At 42.0% G+C, this 27,183-nt stretch overlaps 1 protein-coding gene across 7 annotated transcripts in view; it reads left to right on the top strand.

The window, feature by feature from the left end:
- Positions 1 to 27,183, top strand: part of LOC129818346 (voltage-dependent N-type calcium channel subunit alpha-1B-like) — a 209,550-nt gene that overhangs the window by 75,756 nt on the left and 106,611 nt on the right. For all 7 annotated transcript variants that reach the window (XM_055874150.1, XM_055874152.1, XM_055874151.1 and 4 more), the window contains exons 3-5: positions 11,425 to 11,516; positions 11,741 to 11,893; positions 12,806 to 12,993. In XM_055874150.1, coding sequence (XP_055730125.1) covers positions 11,425 to 11,516; positions 11,741 to 11,893; positions 12,806 to 12,993 — 433 coding nt within the window. The remainder of the gene's footprint in view (positions 1 to 11,424; positions 11,517 to 11,740; positions 11,894 to 12,805; positions 12,994 to 27,183) is intronic.

Genomic DNA, 27,183 nt, shown 5'->3' on the forward strand with positions numbered 1-27,183 from the left:
GTCCATATACAGTTGAATGCTCTCCACAATATACGCTTAACTCTCGAAGCACCAAATTCGAAGACTGTCAAGCAGCTAGTTACCGACCAAAATACACCACTTACCATGATTTCTGGAGGAATTACATTTTTTAAATGTGACTCAATCGTGCACTTTATGGTAAAAGCATCACATTTATCACAAAGGCAGATGTATAGATGTGGAGCCACCCTAGATTTGGCCCCTGGAGTGCGTGGCAGCCACTATAACAAACAAATATAAAAACATAATTAGCTTCCTGTCAATGTCTCTTTACCAAGTTGAGAGTATCATCTTTCAGATGCAATTGGAACTGAGTTGATAGCCCATAGCATTCCAAAGCATGCTGAAAGTCTTCAGTCGTACTGTTATGTCGATTAGCTCAATCGCCAATTTCTAAACATCACATAAACACTTTGAATGAATAACAGTAACATGTTCATGACAAGTTGCTTTGGTCAAAGCATAAAAACATTTCTAAACATCAAATTGGACTATTATGTAAAATTTGTGGAATATATGCTTATTTGAAGAGATTTAAACAATTTACTTGTTACATAAGGGTAATCAAATAAAGTGTTACAGCTTGATACTGTCTCTTTGAAATCATTAATTGGCACTTTTAGGGTTATAAGTAATGTACTTTGTATCCCTTATTTACTCGTGTTGCCTTTATTTTGGCAGTTACTTGTATATTGTTGCTTTTAGGGTTAAAGGGGCATTCTGCCATTACTACATCAAATTGTTTTACTTAAAAAATATATATATATGTTGAAAAAGCCCCACCCCCCAGAGAGTGGGCCCAGTCCAATGGTTCATACAGGTGAATGCTCTCCACAATATATGCTTAAGATTTCTGCCATATGCTGATAATGGGTGACTCACAGGATAGGGAAACATCACCAAGGACCCACAAGATAAAATGTGTGTGTGTGTCTTTGTGTATATGCATACACACCCGCCGTCTGACTGTGTGTGGCTAGCAGGCGCCGAGTGTGTGACTGATAGCATCACCCTTTATATTTCCAGTGGCATCGCCTGGCACCCACATAGATATATTGTGGTGATGATAAAGAGATAATAAAACTCACTCCTCTTCAACTCCCAGCTGCCTGTCTGCTCCTCAGACATAAAACCATGCCCTCCAGTCCCCATCACTCTCACACACACACACATATGGTTTTATCATTGATTCGGGCTGATATGGTGTCAATTCCGATTCAACAGTCGAACGGGCACGAGCAAGATGAAACATCATTGCACAAGCAAACACTTGAGTCGAGAGAGAACTGTGGTCGAGCGAGCAGAGGACGAGTGCCACGAGTGCAGGCCAGCGTCATTGAACGCTAATTAAACTTGACAGCTTGCGAGTGTGACTTTGATCAAGCAGAAAGGCATTTCCGCATGCAGTAAACTAATTTAAGAGCAGAGATTTTTGTTCACCTGAAGAAATACTTACTACTGTACATATCAAGACTCAGAAGACTGCACTCACAAATACAGTACGTCCCCACCAGGAGTGTAGCCAGAATACATTTTTTTGGATAGGCCTAGAAAAATATAGATAGGCATTTTTTATACTAACTCATTTAATTTTATTTGCGATGTGTACTGTATATTATTTCGTAATACAATCGTTTCATACTAGTGCATAGTACTTGGAGCAACCTCATTACATACAGTTGAAGTTGGAAGGTTACAAACACTTAGGTTGGAGTCATTAAAACTAGTTTTTCAACCACTCCACAAATTTCTTGTTAACAAACTATTGTTTTGGCAAGTCGGTTAAGACATATATTTTGTGAATGACACAAGTAATTTTTCCAACAATTATTTACAGACAGAATATTTCACTTATCACAATTCCAGTGGGTCAGAAGTTTACATACACTAAGTTGACTGTGTCTTTAAACAGCTTGGAAAATTCCAGAAAATTATGTCATGGCTTTAGAAGCTTCTGAAAGGCTAATTGACATCATTTGAGTCAATTGGAGGTGTACCTGTGGATGTATTTCAAGGCCTACCTTCAAACTCAGTGCCTCCTTGCTTGACATCATGGGAAAATCAAAAGAAATCAGCCAAGACCTCAGAAAAAGATTGTAGACCCCCACAAGTCTGGTTCATCCTTGGGAGCAATTTCCAAATGCCCGAAGGTACCATGTTCATCTGTACAAACAATAGTACGAAAGTATAAACACCATGGGACCACTTTGGTGCAAAAAGTGCAAATCAATCCCAGAACAACTGCAAAGGACCTTGTGAAGATGCTGGAGGAAACAGGTACAAAAGTATTTTTATCCACAGTAAAACGAGTCCTATATCGACGTAACCTTAAAGGCCGCTCAGCAAGGAAGAAGCCAGCGCTCCAAAACCATCATAAAAAAGTAAGACTACAGTTTGCAACTGCACATGGGTACAAAGTTTTTTTGGAGAAATGGAGAAATTTCCTCTGGTCTTATGAAACAAAAATATAACTTTTTCGCCATAATGACCATTGCTATGTTTGGAGGAAAAAGGGGGAGGCTTGCAAGCCAAAGAACACCATCCCAACCGTGAAACACGGGGGTGGCAGCATCATGTTGTGGGGGTGCTTTGCTGCAGGAGGGACTGGTGCACTTCGCAAAATAGATGGCATTATGTGGAAGAAAAATTATGTGGATATATTGAAGCAACATCTCAAGACATCAGTCAGGAAGTTAAAGCTTGGTCGCAAATGGGTCTTCCAAATGGACAATGACCCCAAGCATACTTCCAAAGTTATGGCTTAAGGACAACAAAGTCAAGGTATTGGAGTGGCCATCACAAAGCCCTGACCTCAATCCTATAGAAAAATTGTGGGCAGAACTGAAAAAGCGTGTGTGAGCAAGGAGGCCTACGAACCTGACTCAGTTACACCAGCTCTGTCAGGAGGAATGGGCCAAAATTCACCCAACTTTTTGTGGGAAGCTTGTGGAAGGCTACCCGAAATGGTTGACTCAAGTGAAACAATTTAAAGGCAATGCTGCCAAATACTAATTGAGTGTATGTAAACTTCTGACCCACTGGGAATATGATGAAATAAATAAAAGCTGAAAAATCATTCTCTCTCCTATTATTCTGACATTTCCCATTCCTAAAATAAAGTGGTGATCCTAACTGACCTTAAACAGGGAATTTTTACTTGGATTAACTGTCAGGAATTGTGAAACACTGTACTTGGCTAAGGTGTATGTAAACTTCCAACTTCAACTGTATACAAATAATTACCTATCCCAGCATATTAAAAAGGCAGTAACTTTAGAACAGCAACATAAAACTCATCTTCAGACGCACTTTAATCTCGATGGGCAAGCAAGCCTATATTTGATGATACAATTTATACCACGGTGGGCAGTATTACTATTAAATGGTAACTTACCTTTAGTAGACGTATCATACATAAGGCGTGACTTACGTTATGAGGCACAGACGTCGAGGCTTAGAGTTGAATATGGTGATGATTTCATCATAATCCAATGTATCTGTCAGTTCACGCTCAAAAGACATCAAACTGAAGTGGTTCAGCCGGGCGCTTGTCATTGATGTGCGAAGACAATTTTTTTTATCCTAGTTGTTGTTGAGAAAAGTCTCTCCACACTGCATGATGTCATTGAAGTGTGACAATGATCCTTAACAGAGTTTATATTAGGGAAAATATCATCAGGACAGCTGTCAAGTACACTCATTATGGAGGAAAAGTCACTCTTTCCCATGTTAATTTTGCAACTCAACTGCTGAATAAAAACAGTGAATTCAGCATCCTTTATTGATATTGCATAATGATCGCATGTGGTCTTCAGCTGCTCTTTAAGGCCGCAGGTTTGGGATTCTTTGGAAAAGGAGGCTGCAGCTTGCATGATCCCGTATGTGTCTTCTTGAAATCTTGAGTTTAACTCAGTAATCTGTCTGTCTAGAATATTGTTCCAAAGTTGCCTCAGGTCACTACCACTCTTGATGCTGGATGTTTTCCCTAATGAAGTTGTGACTACACTGCCAATTTTACAGGCAGTTTTTGCTGCCGTGATGCGCTCACATCCCAATTACTAGTATCATGCTTAATCATCATCTCTTCAGTTAGCTTGAGAACTTTATCAAAGTCTCCCCCTGAGTTATCTCTGAACGTAGAAAAGCTGCTTTTGAGGATCTAATTTAAATTAATACAGTCTGTCACAGATAATGTAGAGCTTTGTAATCCCTTCATAGCAAAATCACTAGTGTCAAACAATTGACTAAACGTGACTAACAGGAATAAAAACGTATTCTTCTGGATTTGTTGTAAGAGGGCATCGGCTTCTAATTTGGTTTATCCACAAGCCTCTGGAAACTCTGCAAGAACCTCTAAAATGACATCTAGCAGTAACAGCACTTTACTCACAGACCCTGATTTTGAACTCCAACGTACATCCATGGATATTTCTAGCTCGATACATGGTCTATCGGGATGCAACTCTTTCTGTACTTCTATGAATCGAGCATGTCTGTGGGATCCACTTATAAATGTGTGTAACTAGTTTACTGTGTCAAAAAAAGTACTGACATGTCCCGACACTTTTGTCGCGGTGCACAGAACCAAATTCAGACGGTGGGAGTTGCAATGCACATATACCGTTTGCTTTAGTAGGACTTCTACCCCTCCTCTGTTCCCTAACATAAGTGAAGCGCCATCGAAACAAAAACCCACACAGAGTGGGATCCAACTCCAGGGGTTACAACACTTCAAGTATTTTCTGAGAAATTCCTTGTGCAGACAAGTCAGCGGTTTCCATAAACCCAACAGCTCTTTCTTTAATCAAGTCCAAGATGGTGTAGCAGTCAGACGTCTTTGTCTTTGTCTTGTCGTGTCCCGTGTATATATCTTTATATAACTTTTTTCTTCGCATATACACTGCTCAAAAAAATAAAGGGAACACTTAAACAACACAATGTAACTCCAAGTCAATCACACTTCTGTGAAATCAAACTGTCTACTTAGGAAGCAACACTGATTGACAATACATTTCACATGCTGTTGTGCAAATGGAATAGACAAAAGGTGGAAATTATAGGCAATTAGCAAGACACCCCCAAAAAAGGAGTGATTCTGCAGGTGGTGACCACAGACCACTTCTCAGTTCCTATGCTTCCTGGCTGATGTTTTGGTCACTTTTGAATGCTGGCGGTGCTCTCACTCTAGTGGTAGCATGAGACGGAGTCTACAACCCACACAAGTGGCTCAGGTAGTGCAGTTCATCCAGGATGGCACATCAATGCGAGCTGTGGCAAAAAGGTTTGCTGTGTCTGTCAGCGTAGTGTCCAGAGCATGGAGGCGCTACCAGGAGACAGGCCAGTACATCAGGAGACGTGGAGGAGGCCGTAGGAGGACAACAACCCAGCAGCAGGACCGCTACCTCAGCCTTTGTGCAAGGAAGTGCACTGCCAGCGCCCTGCAAAATGACCTCCAGCAGGCCACCTGTATGCTCTCGCTGGCTGCCATTCACTTCATATTCGTCGCCAAACCCACTGGGTCCAGGTCATCTACAAGTCTTTGCTAGGTAAAGCCCTGCGTTATCTCAGCTCACTGGTCACCATAGCAGCACCTACCCATAGCATGCGCTCCAGCAGGTATATTTCACTGGTCACCCCCATAGCCAATTCCTCGTTTGGCCGCCTTTCCTTCCAGTTCTCTGCTGCCAATGACTGGAAGAAACTGCAAAAATCACTGAAGATGGAGACTCATATCTCCCTCATTAACTTTAAGCACCAGCTGTCAGAGCAGCTCACTGATCGCTGCAGTTTACAATTGTCTCATTCATCCCCCTCCTCTCCCCTGTAACTATTCCCCAGGTCGTTGCTGCAAATGAGAACGTGTTCTCAGTCAACTTACCTGGTAAAATAACGGTAAAAAAAAAAAAAAAAAAAAACCTGTACATAGCCCATCTGTAAATAGCCCATCCAACTACCCTCATCCCCATACTGTTATTTATTTATTTTTCTCCTTTGCACCCCAGTATCTCTACTTGTACATTCATCTTCTGCACATCTATCACTCCATTGTTTAATTGCTATATTGTAATTATTTCGCCACTATGGCCTATTTATTTTCTTACCTCCCTTATCCTACCTCATTTGCACACACTGTATATATACTTTTTCTATTGTGTTATTGACTGTATGTTTGTTTATTCCATGTGTAACTCTGTCTTGTTGTTTGTGTCACACTGCTTTGCTTTATCTTGGCCAGGTTGCAGTTGTAAATGAGAACTTGTTCTCAACTGGCCTACCTGGTTACATAAAGTAAAAATAAAAATTCCAGCATGAATGTATCGAATGCACACAGCAATAAATTCTTGTTTAGATTGATCTTTATATTAATCTGCTAGTATGGCAAAATATGTAGAAGGAGCAGAATGAACTTCATATTTTATCCTCCGCAGTAACAATGATGCTGCACACTCAAGCATCTCGTTCTGTATTTCGGGGCTCATAAGTGTGGCATTGCGAGGTAGCTCATTAAGCATGTTGTGTATTTATGAGTCATTCTTTAAGATGAAATTGAAGATTTCTAAAAAGTGACCTTTGTTGATTGCCTCTTGGGTTTTTCTATGCCCTCTGAGTGGAATATCCTGCTTTGCACACATTAGAACAATATCTGTTACCACTTTAACATGTGCACGGTTTCATTCTATAAAATCCATGTTCACCATGTATTTGGTTCAACACAGCGATTGCGGTTGTTTCTATCATGGCGCCACCTGCTGTCTCATTCTGGAAGCTATCGGTAGATTGATCCAAATAATTTTATGCCACACTCCTTTTCCTCCAGACGTCTTTTCTTGAAAAACCTAGCAATCGACATTTGGTTTGCCATTGCTAGAACTAATAAATTACCTTAGCTGGTAGGTCAATTCGAGTAAGCTAGCGCGGTAGATTTGGCTAGTTTATGGACTACAAAGTTTATCAACATGACGTTGCTAGGTTGTTGAGGTAAACAACCATATGAATTTTTTTGAATGTAACTAAAAGTCGGAAGCAAACTTGACTGTCGCTGACTTTCTTTGTTATATTATAATAAAATAACCCATAGAAAATACATCTCACATGCATTTCTTGAATAAAACACAATTTATATTGAATAATTTCTGGGTAATTTTTTGGTTAGGCCTGAGATCAAACTGGGTAGGCCAAGGCCAAAAGCATCTTCATTTTATAAGAGTGGGAAATTTGAGCCAATGAACATAGCCTGTAGCAGTCTACTGAAATTCAATTGGACAGATGTTTTGGACCAATTACGTCTTGACCGCTCTTTTACCGGATTTTTGACGATAGAGATGGAAAGGGACGGTGAAAGGTGAACGATGGCTGACAAAAATAGAGGTAAGTTCGATAGTTTTTCACTAGAGAAACTAGCTAACCAACTATGATTTCAATATTGAAGTAGCTAGTTATTTGGTCTTGTTATTAATTAAAGCAGGCAATTGATGAGGCAAGCTAACTAACGTTTAGCCATGTTGTTTAACCAAAGCTGCTGTCAATTGGTTAGAAAGATGGTTCTATACTGAATGTATGTGATCGTGATTGCTAAACGATATGAGTACTGTAGGTAAGGGATGAAGTGAACCTAATGGAGGATAGAAATGTAACCCCACTCAAATCCATATACAGAGCTTTGTATGCAATGACTGGACATTGTGCCTCCTTCTAAAGCCTCAAGGTTACTCACCTTAGTTACTCACGTCAGGTGAATTGGGACAGAGCTCATGTCATTGTTTTTAGGTGGAATCTTATGTTGAATGATACATTTATTCTATTTGCACTTATCTTTGGTCTACTTGTGCTCTTTCAAACAGATGGCTCTGGCTTGCTGATAACATCTGATCTGATGAGACTGTATGGGTTTGACTCATCTATTACTGACTCTATTCAATAAAACTTCCAATGTCAAATATAAATAATTTGGGATTCTGTATTTGAAACATTATTGCGCGAGCAAACACTGAGTTATGTGCGAAGAAATGTGGTTGAGCAAGCAGAGGATGGGTCCCGTGAGTGCACAGGCCAGTCAAGAGTGAAATTTAAACTTGAGAGCTTGCAAGTGTGACTTTAAGCAAGCAAAACATAATTTGCACAGATCAACCCCCCCAATAAATATTAAACAGTACGTATAGATAGAACTGTAAGCAAAGAAACGTGATTAAAATGTATAAAAAAGTTTTTGGGATGCTTTAATTGTCCACCAGCAATAGTCAATGTCAGGTTTTCGCTCTCAATTTCTCAAATTGCTCTCTCTTGTTTCTAGACAACTTTGGGTTTGGATTTCAGGCTGGTGGGGGGCAAGGTTAACAACGGGTGTGTGTCTAGAAACCTTAGATTGGTCACTGGAGTGATGGATGAACTAACAAATTCATGCTATTGGCCAGTCTAGTGTTGTGATTGGCTATTACGAGCATTCTGCTTGCAATGCATTGCAGAGCCGTCTGTTTGGAAACCCAGCAACATGATAACCAAATGAATTGGGAAATAAAACCTAATAGATATACTATACCTTGAGTGGAATCTACTTGCTAAAGTTAGCTAGCTAATTACTTGTTAGCCAGCAATGTTCGCCTGTAAAACGAAAAGCAGTCAGTTCTAGCGAACACCCTAAACCGAGTCCCCTAATTAAAGGCAGGATCGAATATGTAGGACTCACACACACACACAGCACATGAGGATTTTGAATTCAGGGATAATCTGCTACAGTTTATCCAGTACATAGCCAATCCCAAATAATAATTGTAAACAGACATATGATAAACCAGCTAAACTCAGCTTTATTCGCCAAATACATTTGCATGTACAGGATTTTGACTCTGAAATGGTGCTGCCACAATAAACAGAATATACAGACAAAGGGTTCATAGTGTACATACTGTATGTGGGTCTGGAAATTCTACATTTAGTGTGCATTCGGAAAGTATTCAGACCCTTTGACTTTTCACATTTTGTTAAGTTACAGCCTTATTCTAAAATTGATTAAATATTTTTTCTCCTCAATCTTTACACAATACCCCATAATGATAAGTTGAAAACAGGTTTAGAATTTTTTGCAAATTTGTACAAATTAAAAAAACAGAAACTTTATTTACATAAGTATTCAGACCTTTTGCTATGAGACTCGAAATTGAGCTCAGATGCATCATGTTTCCATTGATCATCTTTGAATTATTTCTACAACTTGATTGAAGTTCACTTGTGGTAAATTCAATTGATTAGACATGATTTGGAAAGGCACACACCTGTCTATATAAGGTACCACAGTTGACAGTGCATGTCAGAGCAAAAACCAAACTATGACGTCGAAGAGCTTCATATTTTTTGAATTTCCCAATGATGGAGACCATTGTGCTCTTGGAAACTTTCAACAATCTAGAAACAGTTTTATTCTCTTCCCCAGATATATGCCTCATCACAATTCTTTATCTGAGATCTACAGACAGTTCCTTGGACGTCATGGTATAGTGTTTGCTCTGACTTGCACTGCCAACTGTGGAACATGTCCAAACAATTGAATTGGCCACAGATGGACTCCAATCAAGTTGCAGTGACTTCTCAAGGATGATCAAAGGAAATTGAATGCACCTGATCTCAATTTGGAGTTTGTAGCAAAGAGGTGTGAATACTTATGTAAATTATTCTGTATTTCATTTTCAATAAATTAGCAACATTTCTAAAAACATAATTTTTTGGCTTTATGGGGTATTGTGTGTAGATGGGTGAGGAAACACATATTTAATCCATTTTGAATTCAGGATGTAAAACAACAAAATGTGAACTAAGTCAATGGGTATAAATACTTTCTGAAGGCACTGTACACAGTCAGGTCCATCATTATTGGCATCCTTGGTAAAGATGAGCAAAAAATACTCTATTGCATGCTAAAATTAAAATATTATTTTATACTAATGCAATTGCTTTGAGAAAAAGATTTTGTAATCAAAAACATTATTGCCACCCCTGTGACCAATACTCTTGCAACCTCCCCTTGTGAGGATAACGACACTGAGCCTTTTCTTTCATGAGATTGGATAAGACGTTGGGAAAGATCTTAGACCATTCCGCCATAGAGAAGCTTACCAGATCTTTGATATCCTTCGTCTGCTCTTATGGACTGCCGCCTTCAATTCAAACCACGTGTATTCAATGGTGTTCTAGTCCAGAGACTGAGATGGCCATTGCAAAATGTTTATTTTTGTGGTGAATTAACCATTTCTTTGTAGATTTTGGTTAGTGCTTGGGGTTATTGTCTTGCTTGAAGACCCACCTGCGGCCTAGTGTCAGCCTCCTGGTAGAGGCAAAAAGGTTTTTGGCAAAAAAGGTCCTTGGTACTTCATGATGCTGTGGACCTTAACAAGCGCTCCAGGACCAGTGGAAGGAAAATAGCCCCATAACATCAAAGATCCACCACCATATGTTATCATAGATATGAGGTACTTTTCTGCATATGCGTCTGTTTTTTAATGCTGAACTCAACAGTGGGGTGGGGTGTGTGTGTGTGTGGCCAAAGAAATCTTGTTCCATGTCATCTGACCATAACACAGCCTGGAGTTCTGTTTGATAAACAGCATTGGCACTTGGATTGGAATCGGTGCTATGGTCAGATGACATGAAAAAGAGCTTGCACACCAGTGGTAGATTTGGTTTTGAAAGCAGAAGGCCATCTCAGTCTGCCAACTTATAACCCATTTAAAACCTGTGGTTTGAATTGAAGAGGTCAGTCCTTAACAGCAGGCGAAGGATATCAAGGATCTGTGAAGATTCTGTATTAAGATCCCTCCCAACGTGTACTCCAATCTCATAAAACACAGAAAAAGTATCGGCGTCATTATCCTTGCAAGCGGTGCCAGTAATGAACTTTTACATTCTATTTTGTATTACTTGTTGAACCAAATCCCTTTCTCCGAGCAATTGTATTAGCATAAGATAATATTATTTCCCATTTTTTGGGGGAGCATACAGTATAGCTCAGTATTGTTATTATTTATTTGATTCAGTCTTTTTTACTAATCTTTGTCAATGGTGCCAATAATTCTGGACCTGACTGTATTTCTGTCTCTCTCTCGCAGTGTGTGGTGTTTTTCAATAGGTTTTAGTGCAACACTTAGTTGTCCCCCCCCCCCCCCCTCACACCTCCATGTGCTTCTGCTTATAATGCAGCCAGCCAGCTGTGGCTCTGTGACTGAGAGCTACATACACACACACACACACACACACACACACACACACACACAAGGACCTGCTGCTGCTCTACTGTCCTTACTGACAGAGAGAGAAAGTGGTGAAGATATCTTGCCCTGAGTGCACTGATTTACGTGCCTCTTATGAATGCACCCACCTGACTCTCCTCTTGTTGTCTTATGTATGTGTCTTCAGGATCCTGGCCACGGTGGGCTCAGACTTTGACCTGAGGACTCTGCGAGCGGTGAGAGTACTGAGACCACTCAAACTGGTGTCTGGCATCCCCAGTAAGTCACTGACATCAACAACAGGTTACTTAGTGTGCACCATAACATTACTGTAGTGATAATAAAATATGGAAGATCTGTATACAGATCGTACATTTTTAAAAGCACAAACACAAACTGACTTATTAAGTATGACATATCTTATCTTACATGGTCTACATATGGCACCTCTCTCTCCCTTCCCCCTCCATCTCTCTTCCTTCCCAATCCATCTCTCTCCACAGGTCTTCAGGTGGTATTGAAGTCTATCATGAAGGCCATGGTGCCTCTGCTCCAGATAGGCATGCTGCTCTTCTTCGCCATACTCATGTTTGCCATCATCGGAGTGGAGTTCTACATGGGCAAGTTCCACTCCACCTGCTTCACTGTCGACACTGGTGAGTGCTGAATGAATTACACACACATACTGCACACAGTACTGTACACAGTAGTAGTATGCAAACACACACACACATACACACACACACACACACACACACACACACACAGTAGGTTATGGAAACACAACACACGGTACCAAGTTTTAGGCCTCCCTTACTTGTCTACATTTTGATAGCCTTTTATAGCCAGATTTCGATAGATCACTTCTCAAGGTTGGATAAATATGTGTCTCTCAGTAAGGAGTTGATGGAGCTGAAATAGATAGATATTCTCCCACTGGAGTCAGTGTGTTGATGTGGAAGTGAAAATGGATCTGATAGAAAACAGTTCCTGTATGTATACTTTATGCCATCAGTGTCAGTGTAGGGTGTGAGTTGATCATAGTGTTGACGGCTCTACCAGCTGGAAGTTGTGTGTGTGTGTGTGTGTGTGTGTGTGTGTGTGTGTGTGTTTGACCCTCTGTGTGGTGGTGGTGTGAGAGGTCTTGACAGCCTGCTAATGTAAGTGTGTGTGTGTGTGTGTGTGTGTGTACATGTGAGTTATTTTAGTAAAGAACAGTGGGGTAACAAATCAGCTCAAGGCACTGGTAACATCTCCCCAGCTGCACGCTGCTGTGTGTGTGTGATTCATCAGCAGGTGTGCACTGAGTGCATGTTGGTGTGTGTGTACCATATTTTAAGCTCACTTAATCTGCCAGTGTGTTTGTTTTACTGTATGTGTTGTAATTACAGTAACTCACTCTCTCCCTCCCCCTCTCCCCTGTGTCCCCCCCACCCCGCCTTACCTTCCCCTCCTCCCTCCCTCACCCCATCTCTCCCTGTTCTTTTTCTATCCCTCTCTCCCTACCACTCCCCCTCCCACTCTCCCTTCTCTCTCTCTCCCTTCTTTCTCTTCTCCCCCCCATCCAGGTGAGCGAGCAGCAGCGTTCCCCTGTGGTACGGAGGCCCCAGCCAGGATGTGTCCTAATAGTACAGAGTGTACAGAGTACTGGATCGGCCCCAACTACGGCATCACCAACTTTGACAACATCCTGTTTGCCGTGCTCACCGTCTTCCAGTGCATCACCATGGAGGGATGGGTGGACATCCTCTACAATGTAAGACCTCTGTCTTTCATTATTTCATTATTTATTTCTCCAAGAACAATGTCACCTATATAGGGTTACAAAATTCAGTCAACTCTCCCAAAATTCTCAGGTTTTTCAGAAATCCTGGTTGGAGAATTCTGGATGATTAAGTGAATGTTTCAACCAGGTTTTCTGGAAAACTGGCACACTTGGGAAAGATACTGGAATTTTGCAACCCTACACACTCTTTACTTTTCCACTTATTGTAAACTAAGATCTGACACATCCCACACTTTCCTTCTCTCTCACGATTTCTCTCCCTATATTCTATTGGGTATGTAGTGAGTGCATGTCTGTGTATAGAAAGAATGGAGAGAAAGAGCGCTACTAGAGGTTTATTTGACTGAGTAGCAAACGTGAGAATGCTAAACATTGACTACAGCTCAGCGTTCAACACCAAAGTGTCCTCAAACCTCATCACTAAGACCTCTGCAACTCGGTCCTGTTCTTCCTGATGGGCCGCCCCCAGGTGGTAAGGTTAGGTAACAACACATCTGCCACGCTGATCCTCAACACGGGGGCACTTTGGGTGCATGCTCAGTCTCCTCCTGTACTCCCTGTTCACCTATGACTGCATGGCCAAGCACGACTCCCAACAACATTAAGTTTGCCGACGACACAACAGTTGTAGGCCTGATCACCGACAACGAGGAGACAGCCTATAGGGAGGAGGTCAGAGACCTGGCAGTGTGGTGCCAGGCTAACAAACTCTCCCTCAATGTCATCAAGACAAAGGAGATGATTGTGGACTACAGGAAAAGGAAGACCGAGCACACCCCCATTCTCATCGACAGGGCTGTAGTGGAGCAGGTTGAGAGCTTCAAGTTCCTTGGTGTCCACATCACCAACAAACTATCATGGTCCAAACACACCAAGACAGTCATGAAGAGGGCACAACAACACCTATTCCCCCTCAGTAGAATGAAAAGATTTGGCATGGGCCCTCAGATCCTCAAAAAGTTCTACAGCTGCACCATCGAGAGGATACTGACTGGTTGCATCACCGCCTGGTATGGCAACTGCTTGGCCTCCGACCGCAAGGCACTACAAAGGGTAGTTTGTATGGCCCAGTACATCATTGGGGCCAAGCTTCCTGCCATCCAGGACCTCTATACCAGGCGGTGTTAGATGAAGGCCCTAAAAATTGTCAAAGACTCCAGCCACCCTAGTCATACACTGTTCTTTCTGCTACCGCACGGCAAGCAGTACCGGAGGGCAAAGTCTAAGTCCAAGAGGCTTCTTTACAGCTGCTACCCCCAAGCCATAAGACTCCTGAACAAATGGCTACCGGGACTATTTGCATACAACCCCCCCCCCACCCCCCCCCCCATTTTTACACTTCTACTACTCTGTTTATTATCTATGCATAGTTACTTTACCTCTACCTACATGTACATATTACCTAAATTACCTTGACTAACCTGTGCCCCTGCACATTCACAGTCAACACTTATTTTTCTTCAAACTGCATTGTTGGTTAAGGGCTTGTAAGTAAGCGTTTCACTCTAAGGTCTACACCTGTTGTATTCGGCACATATGACAAATAACATTTGATTTGAACAGAACTGAGGATCTGGAGGTAGCGTACGTGTCTGCCGTGCTGCTGTGTGTATGTGCACAGAATGTCACACACACACACACACACACACACACACACACACACACACACACACACACAGAGCAGCGTGCAGCTGGGGAGATGTTACCAGTGCCTTGAGCTGATTTGTTACCCCACTGTTCTTTACTAAAATAACTCACATGTACACACACACACACTTACATTAGCAGGCTGTCAAGACCTCTCACACCACCACCACACAGAGGGTCAAACACACACACACACACACACAACTTCCAGCTGGTAGAGCCGTCAACACTATGATCAACTCACACCCTACACTGACACTGATGGCATAAAGTATACATACAGGAACTGTTTTCTATCAGATCCATTTTCACCTCCACATCAACACACTGACTCCAGTGGGAGAATATCTATCTATTTCAGCTCCATCAACTCCTTACTGAGAGACACATATTTATCCAACCTTGAGAAGTGATCTATCAAAATCTGGTTAAAAAAGGCTATCAAAATGTAGACAAGTAAGGGAGGCCTAAAACTTGGTACCGTGTGTTGTGTTTCCATTACGTACGTGTGTGTGTGTTTAAATTAGAGAGTTTAATAGTCACATGTACAGGGTTGCAGATGTAATTATAGGGTACAGTGAAAATCCCAACCAACAATGCAGGACAAAGTGACATATAAAAATAGATAATAATAGTAATATATATTAAGGGGTGTTGGAGAAGCAGGGGAGGAGGGGATGGGGGGTAGGAATACCAGGGGAGTAGGAAGGGGGGCAAGCAGGTATCTGACTAGTTTTAGCTTCTCAGCATGATAAAATGTCCATTTTAGTTGGGGGCAGTGTAAAAATGTCCGTTGAGGAGGTGGTGGGTAGGAAGTCCAAGTGGGCAGGAGGGGAGCAGGTAGCTGACTAGTGGTGGCTCTGGGGGTAAAAAACTATAGGCCAGTCTTGCAGTTTTTGTCATGATGCTCCTATAGTGCCTGCGTCTGAGTGATAGAAACGGGAAGCACAGGCCATGGCTCAGGTGGCTGGGGTCCCTGATTATCTTCTTGACCTTCCTGCGACACCTGGTGTTGTAGGCGTCCTGGAGGTCAGCCAGTGTGCACCCAAAGGTGTGTTCAGTTTGAATGAAGAGCAGCTGTTATGTGAGAACCAGGACTAGCAGACAGTTTGAATAAAGACCAGCTGGTATGTGAGAACCAGGACTAGCAGACAGTTTGAATAAAGACCAGCTGGTATGTGAGAACAAGGACTAGCAGACAGCAGTTTAGATTACTCCCTGCTGGGTTCTGGAGCCTAGTGTGGATTCTGGCTTCCTCCTTTTCCCCCCAAATCCTGCCACCTTGTCTTTAGGTAGGCTGAGCTGCAAGCAACGTGGCAGGATAGCAGCATTTGCAACTGCTACAACTTCCAACACCTCTCCCTCTTCTCTCTATCCTCCTTTTTTCCCTCCTCTTTATAAAACCTCTCATGTTGCCTGCTGTCTCGTTATGCTAGCAAGCTCCTCTCCTGTGTGGCTACATGCTGCTTGGAACAGACTCACTGGGCTTTTAGTGCACCTGTCACACTCTATCCCTTTGTCTCTCTCCCCATTATTTCTCTTCTATCTCTCTGTTTCCGTCTCTACCTCTCCCTCTTCTCTTCCTCCCTCTCTCTATTTCTCTCACCTTTTTTCCCGATCTTTCTATTTCTCTCTCCCCTCTCTGTCTCTCTCTGTTATGCCCCCTGCTGCGTTCCTGGCAAGGCTGCCTTCACACAGGGTGAGGAGTGTTCCCTCTAAGTAGGACAGACCGTTTTCACAAGGCCTCATGGAACTCGTAAACATACTGTTTGCCTTTCTCCTATCAGATCAATCCTGTTGGCCCGCCCTCCTCGACTCTGATTAAGTGGATTGAACTGGTACATGTGTACACGCACGCACGCACGCACGCACGTACGTGTCCTGGAGATATTTTCTTGGAAGTGATGCGTTTGTGAACACATGACAATTGTAAAGCGGGCCTCATAAGAGCTATGGGATGGTTTTGACACCTTGCTTATGTCATGCTCACACATTCAGCCTGGGCCTCTGAGTCACTTCCAGTAATATTTGCACATCACGCTTAAGGCACTGTGAGGAGACTGTATGTATCTGTGTGTGTGCGCACATGCCAGTGTTTTTGTGTGTGTGTACTTAGCACAGATGCAGGGGAAGGAACAATACAGTAGCATAATGAAATAAGATCACAAGACCCTCTCCATTCTGTACATTGCGTGTTCCCCTTACCCAGCGTCAACCTTGTGGATTGATGGACTGTCTCCTCTCCACAGCCCCAAGGGAATGCTGGGATACTCATTAATGGTGCGGTGAGCGCTAATCTGCCCCTCCCTCCTCCCCGTGTCTCTCCTCTGCCCCAATCCTTTGCTCTCAGAGGAAGCTGATGTTCTGGAATGGAGTGTCTCTGTGCTATCCTGTTCCCAGAGGAGATGATAAGGAAGTGACTTGGCCCAGGCCAGGACAACAGTACATTAATATCACTACACATTAGCACTATCAGCTGAGCAAATATATCTCCAATCGAGTCATTATAGCATCAGAGTGGATGGAAGGATGTCACCAAGCAGAGAGAGAGGTTTCTTGCCCTCCGTGGGTGAGTGAGACACTCCCAGAGGAGAGGGCAGTAGTGCGAGCACACGATCTTGATGTTTTAATCATGGGAAAATACTCCAATTGAAGAATGATAGGATCTTATGTTAATTTTGATAATGCTGTCATCCATCTCAGTGAGAGAGTGTAGGCTGACTGGGAGGCAACTTCCCAGTGTCATCTTAGTCTAGAAGCCACACACAGAGAGAGGATGAACAGAATAGAAATGGTCTGTGTCCCAAATGGTCCATAGGGTAGTGCACTATGTAGGGAGTAGGATGCCATTAAGGACACAAGCATGGGCTATCATGGAACATTGTGGGGCTATATTGCTGAGGAATACATATTAAACTGTTCAACTACTCACGGAGGGTAAATGGAATGAAAATTACAGAATCACACACTATAACTTTGTGGGGCTCCTGAGTGGCACAGCGGTCTAAGGCACTGCATCTCAGTGCTAGAGGTGTCACTACAGTCCCTGGTTCAATTCCAGGCTGTATTTCAACCAGCCGTAATTGGGAGTCCCATAGGGCGGCGCACAATTGGCCCAACGTTGTCCGGGTTAGGGTTTGGTCGGGGTGGCCAAATAAGTATTTGTTCTTAATTGACTTGCCAAGATAAATATAGGTTAAATTTTTTATTTTATTTTTAACTCTCATTTGCTCTCTATCGTTCAGTGTCTCGTTCTCTCTCTCTCTCTAACCACGTTTCTATCCACTGTTATTTATGCGAGTAAAGTCATACCATATAAAATAAAAAATCACAACAACTGTGATGGAATTGTTCGTTCGACATGGTGGATCTTTTTGTGTCGGTAAAGTGAATTGTGTGAAAAATGGCGGTGGACTCACTTATGTGCAAATATTGATATAATAACCATCATATGGAAGTAAACTTGGAGTCACGCGATGTTATGGTGTGTTGTCCTTCCACTACAACTCGCAAAACCATGCAGCTTATTAGGCTACAGATTAAATAAATTATGATGAAAGTGCACACTATGAGCTTGATGTTGCTTTCCAAAAAATATATGGAGAGTCTTATTCTGGGGACATGATGATCAATGTTTGACAAATTAAAAATATTCTCACTCTTATCCATAACAATCTCATCATGTAGACTGTGAGCTGTTGTTGGATAAGGAAACACATTGAACTTTAGGTTTTTATTCAGTACATGAAAACTTAAGCTAAAAAATATTTGTTTTGTGCACTGTCATCACACACCGATTTTTATCCGCAACAAGCCGGTTTGGTGGAAAATGCACATATTTATGTGGATTTTGGAAAATGTGTGTGAAAATCTGTCGCCGATTGAATGGAAACTTAGCTTCTGTTTCTCTCTGTATATTTCTTTCTGTCTGCTGCTCCGATCCCAGTAGCAATGTGCCCTGATTAAAAGTTGTGCACTATACAGGGTTAATTGGGTGCCATTTGGGATGCTGTCAGGCTAGCTAGATACTACTGTTAGATCCTAGTGAGCGGGGTGGTTCCAAACTTTAATCATGTGGCAATTTTAATTTCGTGCTTGTTGATTTTATTTCTCTCCTGTTCTCTCTCTCTTTACATTTACATTTTAGTCATTTAGCAGACGCTCTTATCCAGAGCGACTTACAGTAGAGTGCATACATTTTATTACATTTTTTACATACTGAGACAAGGATATCCCTACCGGCCAATCCCTCCCTAACCCCTAACCCGGACGACGCTATGCCAATTGTGCGTCGCCCCACGGACTTCCCGGTTGCGGCCGGCTGCGACAGAGCCTGGGCGTGAACCCAGAGACTCTGGTGGCGCAGCTAGCACTGCGATGCAGTGCCCTGGACCATTGCGCCACCCGGGAGACCCAGGGTCTAAGCAACCCAATGACTGCTGGCTAATTAGAACAATCTATAATCACCTCTGCTGTGAAATGTTTTGCTTTATGCCCCCCATAATCCTCCTTGGCACAGCAGTCACCCTGACCACATGGAAAGACTACTGAACAAAAGCCTCTCTCACTCTGTATAGAAGGCTTTATCTCCCTTCAACTGATGGGAACTTTGTCTCAATGTAGTGTGATCTAGCGTTGGATAAAAGCCTCTGGTAAATGGCATTAAGTAAGTAGCCTTGTCAGAATGAGACAGAATAGTGCAGGAATCTCCTGTTTCTGTAGCGTGAGGCAGCTTGATGTACTCCCCCTGGACAGGTTCATAGTCTGTCGCAGGGTCTTACCCACAATCCATTTCCTTAATGCTGAGTGCCAAGCAGAGAGACATCAGGTCCCATTTGTACAGTTTTAGGTAGAACTCGACTGGGGAATCAAACCCACAACCTTCCAATCTCAGGGCAGACAATCTAACAAGGCCACTGAGTTAGTGGTCAATGGCATTTTGTAGCTATAATATAATTGGGTTAACCTTTTACTGCAGTGGGTTAAATCAGGGTCACACAGTTTCATTGTAGTCTTAATCAAATCTAATTTGAAGCAAAATTATACACCTCACACATGGTTATTTTAAATGTTAAGTTTGCATCACAATATTATACTTTTTTATAATTTTTTCATCACAGAAGACTGAAATATAGCGAATCTCCAAGTGTGTTTATTGAGCTGTACACTGATGTGACTGTTCAGAGATGTACAGTTGGTCAGTGTCCAAAAATCAACAAAAACTAACACATTTTGAAACTTCTTTATTTCATGCATATAACTTAGCGTTTTTATGACCAAATTCCCCTTCTTTAGTGAAGACAATGTTTTCATGAGTGTTTGAAATTAGGTCCCTGAATGGTCAAAAACCTCTTGAAATAGAAGTGTTTAGCACAAAATGTTTATTCACAAAATATCTTACAGGTAGGGCCTCTCACTGTCTCTCATCATGTCTCAATTCAAAGGGCGTTATTGGCATGGGAAACATATGTTTACATTTCCAAAGCAAGTGAAATAGATAGTAAACCAAAGTGAAGTAAAAAAATAAATAAACAGTAAAACATTACACTCACAATCATTCAAAAGGAATAGAGGCAATTCAAATATATTATGGCTTTATGCAGTGTTGTAACAATGTGCAAATGTGACCGACCACCTTGATTCGTTCTTATGTAGCAAAAATGTTTTGATTTTTTTTTTTTTTACATTGGATAAAAGCAAAGACACATAGCTACAAAATGGTATATCATACACTGCATTTTGTAAGATTAAGACAAAGTGGTAAAAGTAGTAGCCTACAATAAGGAACAATTCCAGGTAAACAGAAAGTGTCCAGATAGAAGTAATTTATAAATATTAGATAACGCTCACAAAGCCACACGGGTCTAAATTGATGGGTCATGTGAAGGAAATGCCCTAACCCCCAGCCACATCTAGCTCAGTGGATGGGTCTCTACAGGAAGTGGAAACGGTACAGCCAAATGGTTACTTGCATAGTAGCAATGTCGGAAATAGAGTCAATATAAATAAAATATACAGTATGTACAAGAACAATATCAGTGATAGACGAGGTAGTTGTATGCATACAATCAGGGGTAAAGTGGCTGAGCAGTGGGATAAAAATTAATAGTAGCAGCAATGTACGGCGTGTGTGTTAGTAGAGAGTCATGTGAACAGAGGCACTGAAGATAGTGCTGAAGACTGGTCCGTCCAAACTACGCATGAACAAGGGAATCTATATTCAGAGAGCCTGTTTGACTTTGGTGAAGGGCATGTCATGGCCATATCCTCTTCGTCGCAAAACTCCCCTATCTCCTCAAAAATATACGTTTGTCTAGCTCTGTCCAGTCCAGGTGATGCTTGTACAGGCAGACCATCGATGGGAGGAAGGATGTCAGTGTTGCGCAGCAGCTGATACCTGGTACCGACTGAGTCCGAACGCTCCTTGGCGACAACAACACCAGGCACCAGAACATCGAAGCTGTAAAACAGGAAATAACAAAAAAAGGTAGAAGCCATTACAACCTTGCGCAATATCAATTCACCTTCCATGTTTAGAGAAGAGGAATAACCTCCTATAATGCAATGAAAAGTATATTCATCCGACGTGCTGGTATTGCTTGATCTATGGCAGCGGCCTGAAGTACGGAGTCAGGTGTTGTTACCAGCCATATTTTTCCACCAGCACCCATACCATCCTCCAATCCAACCAGCTGTGGGATGTTGACCCCTGTCACAGTGCTGACCTTCACAACACCAGCAATCCCAGACAAAGTGTTCACTCTGGTCTTTCTGATGCGCTGCTTGTAGATGCCGAAGCACCAGTCAGGGGCAAACTTGGTGTGGCCTGTGATCAGGATAGGGTCAGAATCAGCCAAGACCTCAGAAAAAAAATTGTCCCCATGTGCAGTTGCAAACCACAGTCTGGCTTTTTTATGGCAGTTTTGGAGCAGTGGCTTCTTCCTTGCTGAGCGGCCTTTCACGTTATGTTGATATAGGACTCGCTTTTACTGTGGATATAGATACTTTTGTATCAGTTTCCTCCAGCATCTTCACAAGGTCCTTTGCTGTTGTTCTGAGATTGATTTGCACTTTTCGCACCAAAGTACGTTCATCTCTAGGAGACAGAACATGTCTCCTTCCTGAGTGGTATGACGGCTGTGTGGTCCCATGGTGTTTACACTTGCTTACTATTGTTTGTACAGATGAACGTGGTACCTTCAGGCATTTGGAAATTGCTCCCAAGGATGTACCAGACTTGTGGAGGGCTACAATTTTTTTTCTGAGGTCTTGCCTGATTTCTTTTGATTTTCCCATGATGTCAAGCAAAGAGGCACTGAGTTTGAAGGTGGGCCTTGAAATACATCCACAGGTACACCTCCAATTGACTCAAACGATGCCAATTAGCCTATCAGAAGCTTCTAAAGCCATGACATCCTTTTCTTCAATTTTCCAAGCTGTTTAAAGGCACAGTCAACTTAGTGTATGTAAACTTCTGACACACTGGACGTGGGTGAATTATAAGTGAATTATAAGTGAAATAATCTGTCTGTAAACAATTGTTGGAAAAATTACTTGCATCATGCACAAAGTAGATGTCCTAACCGACTTGCCAAAACTATAGTTTGTTAACAAGAAATGTGTGTAGTGGTTGAAAAACGAGTTGTAATGACTCCAACCTAAGTGAATGTAAACTTCCGACTTCAACTGTAGGTGTCAGGGAGACTGGGGAATAGTGGGCAGCTGGTGATTTATGACATTGTGTTGGAGGGGAGAGAGGCAGATAAAGATCTCAACTGGTGATTTGGCTCGCTGGGGCCCATTTGCCACAGAAACACTGTATTTTCAGCGGTAGTTTTGAAATAATGTTAATTCTGAAAAATATAACTTTCCACACATGAAGCTACTAAGGGGAACTTTTGGTCATTGACTGCAGGGAAAGGTTTAATTGTTTAGTAGTGTGACTCTATGTGGTCATGGCTATCTAAATGTTTATAGTGGTGGATTGCCTGTGTGGCCCTCTTGTGGTCATAGTTCCCACTATAATGTGTCATTTGTCTAGTCACAGTAGTCTTTGGGGTCTTACTGTAGTTTCACAGTCACAGTAGTGGTTGTGGACCTAGTTTCAATGTCACAGTAGTCCTTGTGGACCTAGTTTCAATGTCACAGTAGTCCTTGTGGTCGTAGTATCACCGTCACAGTAGTCTGAGTGTTCATAGTTTCACAGTCACAGCAATGGTTGTGCTCAGTGTTACCCGTGTCTCTCACCTCATTAGAGCCATCTGAGTCACTGTAGGCTGGGCTCACCTTGACCCCGTTTCCATGGTATCCTCTACTGTCACAACGATCACATCGCTCATTAAACACTTAAAAATAGACGGAGAGTGAGGAGGAGGGGCAGGCGGACGGCGTGGAGTGAGAGGGGCTACGTTGAGACTAGTATGATCTGTGTTTGTCTGTTGTCAGTGAATCATCCCGTTTTGGTTGTAGCTTGTTGGATCGGCAGTAAAACATGAGGGGAGTGGAAGAGGACTGGGCTCACGTCTCTGTGTGTGTGTGTCTTTACTGAGACAGACGGCTGGCTACACATTCCAGAGGCATGCGTAAGCTCTATGTGCAGGGAGACGGAGAGAAAGTGAAAAAGAGAGAAGGACAAATTGAGAGGCAAGGACAGTGAGTGTGTAAATGAGATACATAGGGCTGATAGAGAGATATTGAGAGACATAGTTTCTTCCTGTTTTACACCGTAATAATATTCCAGTGTTCATCTCATGACCAAAACCAAGATGATAACCAGAGAGTAGTGCACTTAACATCACCTAGAACCGTAAAGAAAATGCTTTCCTTTTCAGAATTCTCTCAAGGCCATTGTTCCTTGTGTTTTCCCCCATTGTTCCAACCAGTTTGTACCTCGCCCTCCCTGTGTCTGCACTCTTAATGGAGCTCCAAAACTGATTCTGAGTGCCTATTTAGTACACTACTTTTGACCATGGCCCATATGGCTCTGTTATGCACTATATAGAGAGAATGAAGTGCCATTTGGGATGCAGACCCAGTGTAATCTTTTACCATGCGTCTAGCACGGTGGCCTTTTTGTAGCTCTACAGATCTGCTGGTGTGTGTGTTCATCTCTCCCATCATTGTGCCTCTACAGCCTTTTTCCTCCTCCAGCAATGCAACCCTGTGGGATCTTCGAGGGGTAGGAATGGGTTTGGGCTTGAATCTGTTTCCCTGTGCACTGTCAGAGCCAATCTCTTAACCTCATAACTAGCTACCAAGTTTTATTAAAGTGCTGGTTCACCTGGATCTAAAGCCTATTCTTGTGGGGTGTTTCTAAAGGCCACCAAGTGCTAACAATCTAAATAATGTGTGTGGAATGCTTGATAGTGCATGTGATGTAAACAGAGAGGTCTACTTTCTCTGGGATCTGATTATTGACTGGTTTTCATCAAGCTGTCCACTCAAGAGGAAGCTTCTTACTGTAACCAGTGCCTGTAATCTTGTTCAGGTTATTAATCAACCTACTAGGATGTTGACAAACACTACAGAAACAAGATCATCCACATGTATTGATCACATTTCTACTAATACTGAAGAACTTTGTTCTAAAGCTATATCCGTGCAGTGATCACAGTATAGCTATATCCAGGAAAGCCAAAGTTCCAAAAGCTGGGCCTAAAATGGTGAATAAAAGATCATACAAAAGATTTTGCTGTGACTCTTATGTGGACAATGTAAAAAAATATTTGTTGGTCTGATGTGATTAATAAGGAGCATCTAGACACTGCACTTGATGAGTTTGTGAAATTGATTCTTCCAATTATTAATAAACATGCACCTGTTAAGAAACTGACTATTATAACTGTTAATGGATTGATGAGGAATTTAAAAACTGTTTGAAAGAGATGGGGCAAAAGGAGTGGCTAAGTCTGGCTGTACAGCTGACTCGCTGACTTACTGCAAATTGAGAAATTATGTGACTAAACTCCATAAAAAGAAGAAACGGTATTTTGAAGCCAAGATTAATGATATAAAGAATTCATAATAAAACAAATAATGCAAGAACAGCATTGTACATTTTTATTTTGTAAAGATAGTGTGGTAGAGGTGAAAAACGAATTGTTATTGATCGATAATAACTAAACCTCCTGACATTGACAACTTAGATGGAAAGCTACTGCGGATGGTAGCTGACTCTATAGCCACTCCTATCTGTCACTTTTTTTTTCTCTAAGTCTAGAGGAAGGTGTTTTTTCCTTAGGCCTGGAGGAAAACCAAAGTAATTCCTCCTTTACTGGTTCTAACAGTCAATTAATCAAGCAATCAAATGTGTTTAAAAAGCCCTTTTTACATCAGCAGATGTCACAAAGTGCTATACAGAAACCCAGCCTAAAACCCCTAACAGCAAGCAATGCAGATGTAGAAGCACGGTGGCTAGGAAAAACTCCATAGAAAGGGAGGAACCGAAGAAGAATCCCAGAGAGGAGCCAGGCTCTGAGGGGTGGCCAGTCCTCTTCTGACTGTGCTGGTTGGAGTTTATAAGAGTACATGGCCATTTAAGACCAGATTGTTCTTCAAGATGTTCAAACGGTCATAGATGACCAGCAGGGTCAAATAATAACCAGTGGTTGTAGAAGGTGCAACAGCTCAGTACCTCGGGAGGAAATGTCAGTTGGCTTTTCATAGCCGACCATTCAGAGGTCGAGACAGCAAGTGCCGTTCATCTTCGCACCCCTGGGCCAGACTACACTCAATCATAGGACCTACTGAAGAGATGATTCTAAAGTATTGACTTAAAGGTCTAGACCGAGTCTGCGTTTCTCACATGGATAGGCAGACCATTCCATTAAAATGGAGTTCTCAAGGAGAAAGCCTGCCTCCAGCTGTTAGCTTAGAAATTCTAGGGACAATAAGGAGGCCTGCGTCTTGTGACCGTAGCGTACATGTAGGTGTGTACGGCAGGACCAAATCGGAGAGATAGGTAGGAGCAAGCCCATGTAATGCTCTGTAGGTTAGCAGTAAAATTTAGAATTCAGCCCTTAACAGAAAGCCAATGTAGAGAGGCTAGCACTGGAGTAATATGATACAATTTTGGGGTTCTAGTCAGGATTCTGGCAGCTATGTTTAGCACTAACTGAAGTGTATTTAGTACTTTATCCGGGTAACCTGGAGAGTAGAGCATTGCAGTAGTCTAATCTTAAAGTGACAAAAGCATGGATTAGCTTTTCTGCATAATTTTTAGACAAAAGTTCAGATTTTTGCAATGTTACTAAGATGGAATAAAGCTGTCCTCTAAATATTCTTGATATATTAGTCAAAAGAGAGATCAGGGTCCAGAGTAACGCTGAGGTCCCTCAGTTTTATTTGAGACGACTGTACAACCATCAAGATTCATTTTCAGGTCCAACAGCAGATCTCTTTGTTTCTGCGGACCTAGAACTAGCCTCTCTGTTTTGCCCGAGTTTAAAAGTAAAACATTTTCCGCCATCCACTTCCTTATGTCTGAAACACAGGCTTCCAGGGTAGGTCATTTTGGGGATTCCCCATGTTTATTCGAAATGTACAGCTGTGTGTTGTCCGCATAGCAGTGAAATAACATTCTGTTTCCGAATGACATCCACAAGAGGTTGAATATATAGTGAAAACAATAGTGGTCCTAAAACGGACCTTGAGGTACACCAAAACTTACAATTGACTTGTCAGAGGACAAACCATCCACAGAGACGAACAGATCTTTCCGACAGACAAGATCTTAACCAGGCAAGAACCTGTCCTTGTAGACCAATTAGGGTTTCTAATCTCTCCAAAAGAATGTGGTGGTTGATGGTGTCAAAAGCACTAAGGTCTAGGTGCACAAGGACCGATGCAGAGCCTTGGTCTGACACCATTAAAAGGTAATTTACCACCTTCACAAGTACAGTCTCAGTGCTATGATACGGTCTAAAACCAGACTGAAGCGTTTCAAATATATTATTTGTCCTCAGGGAAAATAAATTGTGAAGTGTCTATTTCTCAAACTAGACACTCTAATGTACTTGTTCTCTTGCTCAGTTGTGCACCGGGGCCTCCCACTCCTGTTTATTTTCTGGTTAGAGCCAGTTTGAGCTGTTCTGTGAAGGGAGTAATACACAGCGTTGTATGAGATCTTCAGTTTCTTGGCAATTTCTCGAATGGAATAGCTTTCATTTCTCAGAACAAGAATAGACTGACGAGTTTCAGAAGAAAGGTATTTTGAGACATTTTGGCCATTTTGAGCCTGTAATCAAACCCACAAATGTTGATGCTCAGATACTCAACTAGTCTAAAGGGGAGTTTAATTGCTTCTTTAATCAGGACAACAGTTTTCAGCTGTGCTATCATAATTGCAAAAGGATTTTCTAATGATCAATTAGACTTTTAAAATGATAAACTTGGATTAGCTAACACAATGTGCCGTTGGAACACATGAGTGATTGTTGCTAATAATGGGCCTCTGTACACCTATGTAGATATTCCATAAAAATCTGCAGTTTCCAGCTACATATATATAAAATA

This window comes from Salvelinus fontinalis, chromosome 21, assembly GCF_029448725.1.
Source record: "Salvelinus fontinalis isolate EN_2023a chromosome 21, ASM2944872v1, whole genome shotgun sequence".
NCBI classification, from domain to species: Eukaryota; Metazoa; Chordata; class Actinopteri; order Salmoniformes; family Salmonidae; genus Salvelinus; species Salvelinus fontinalis.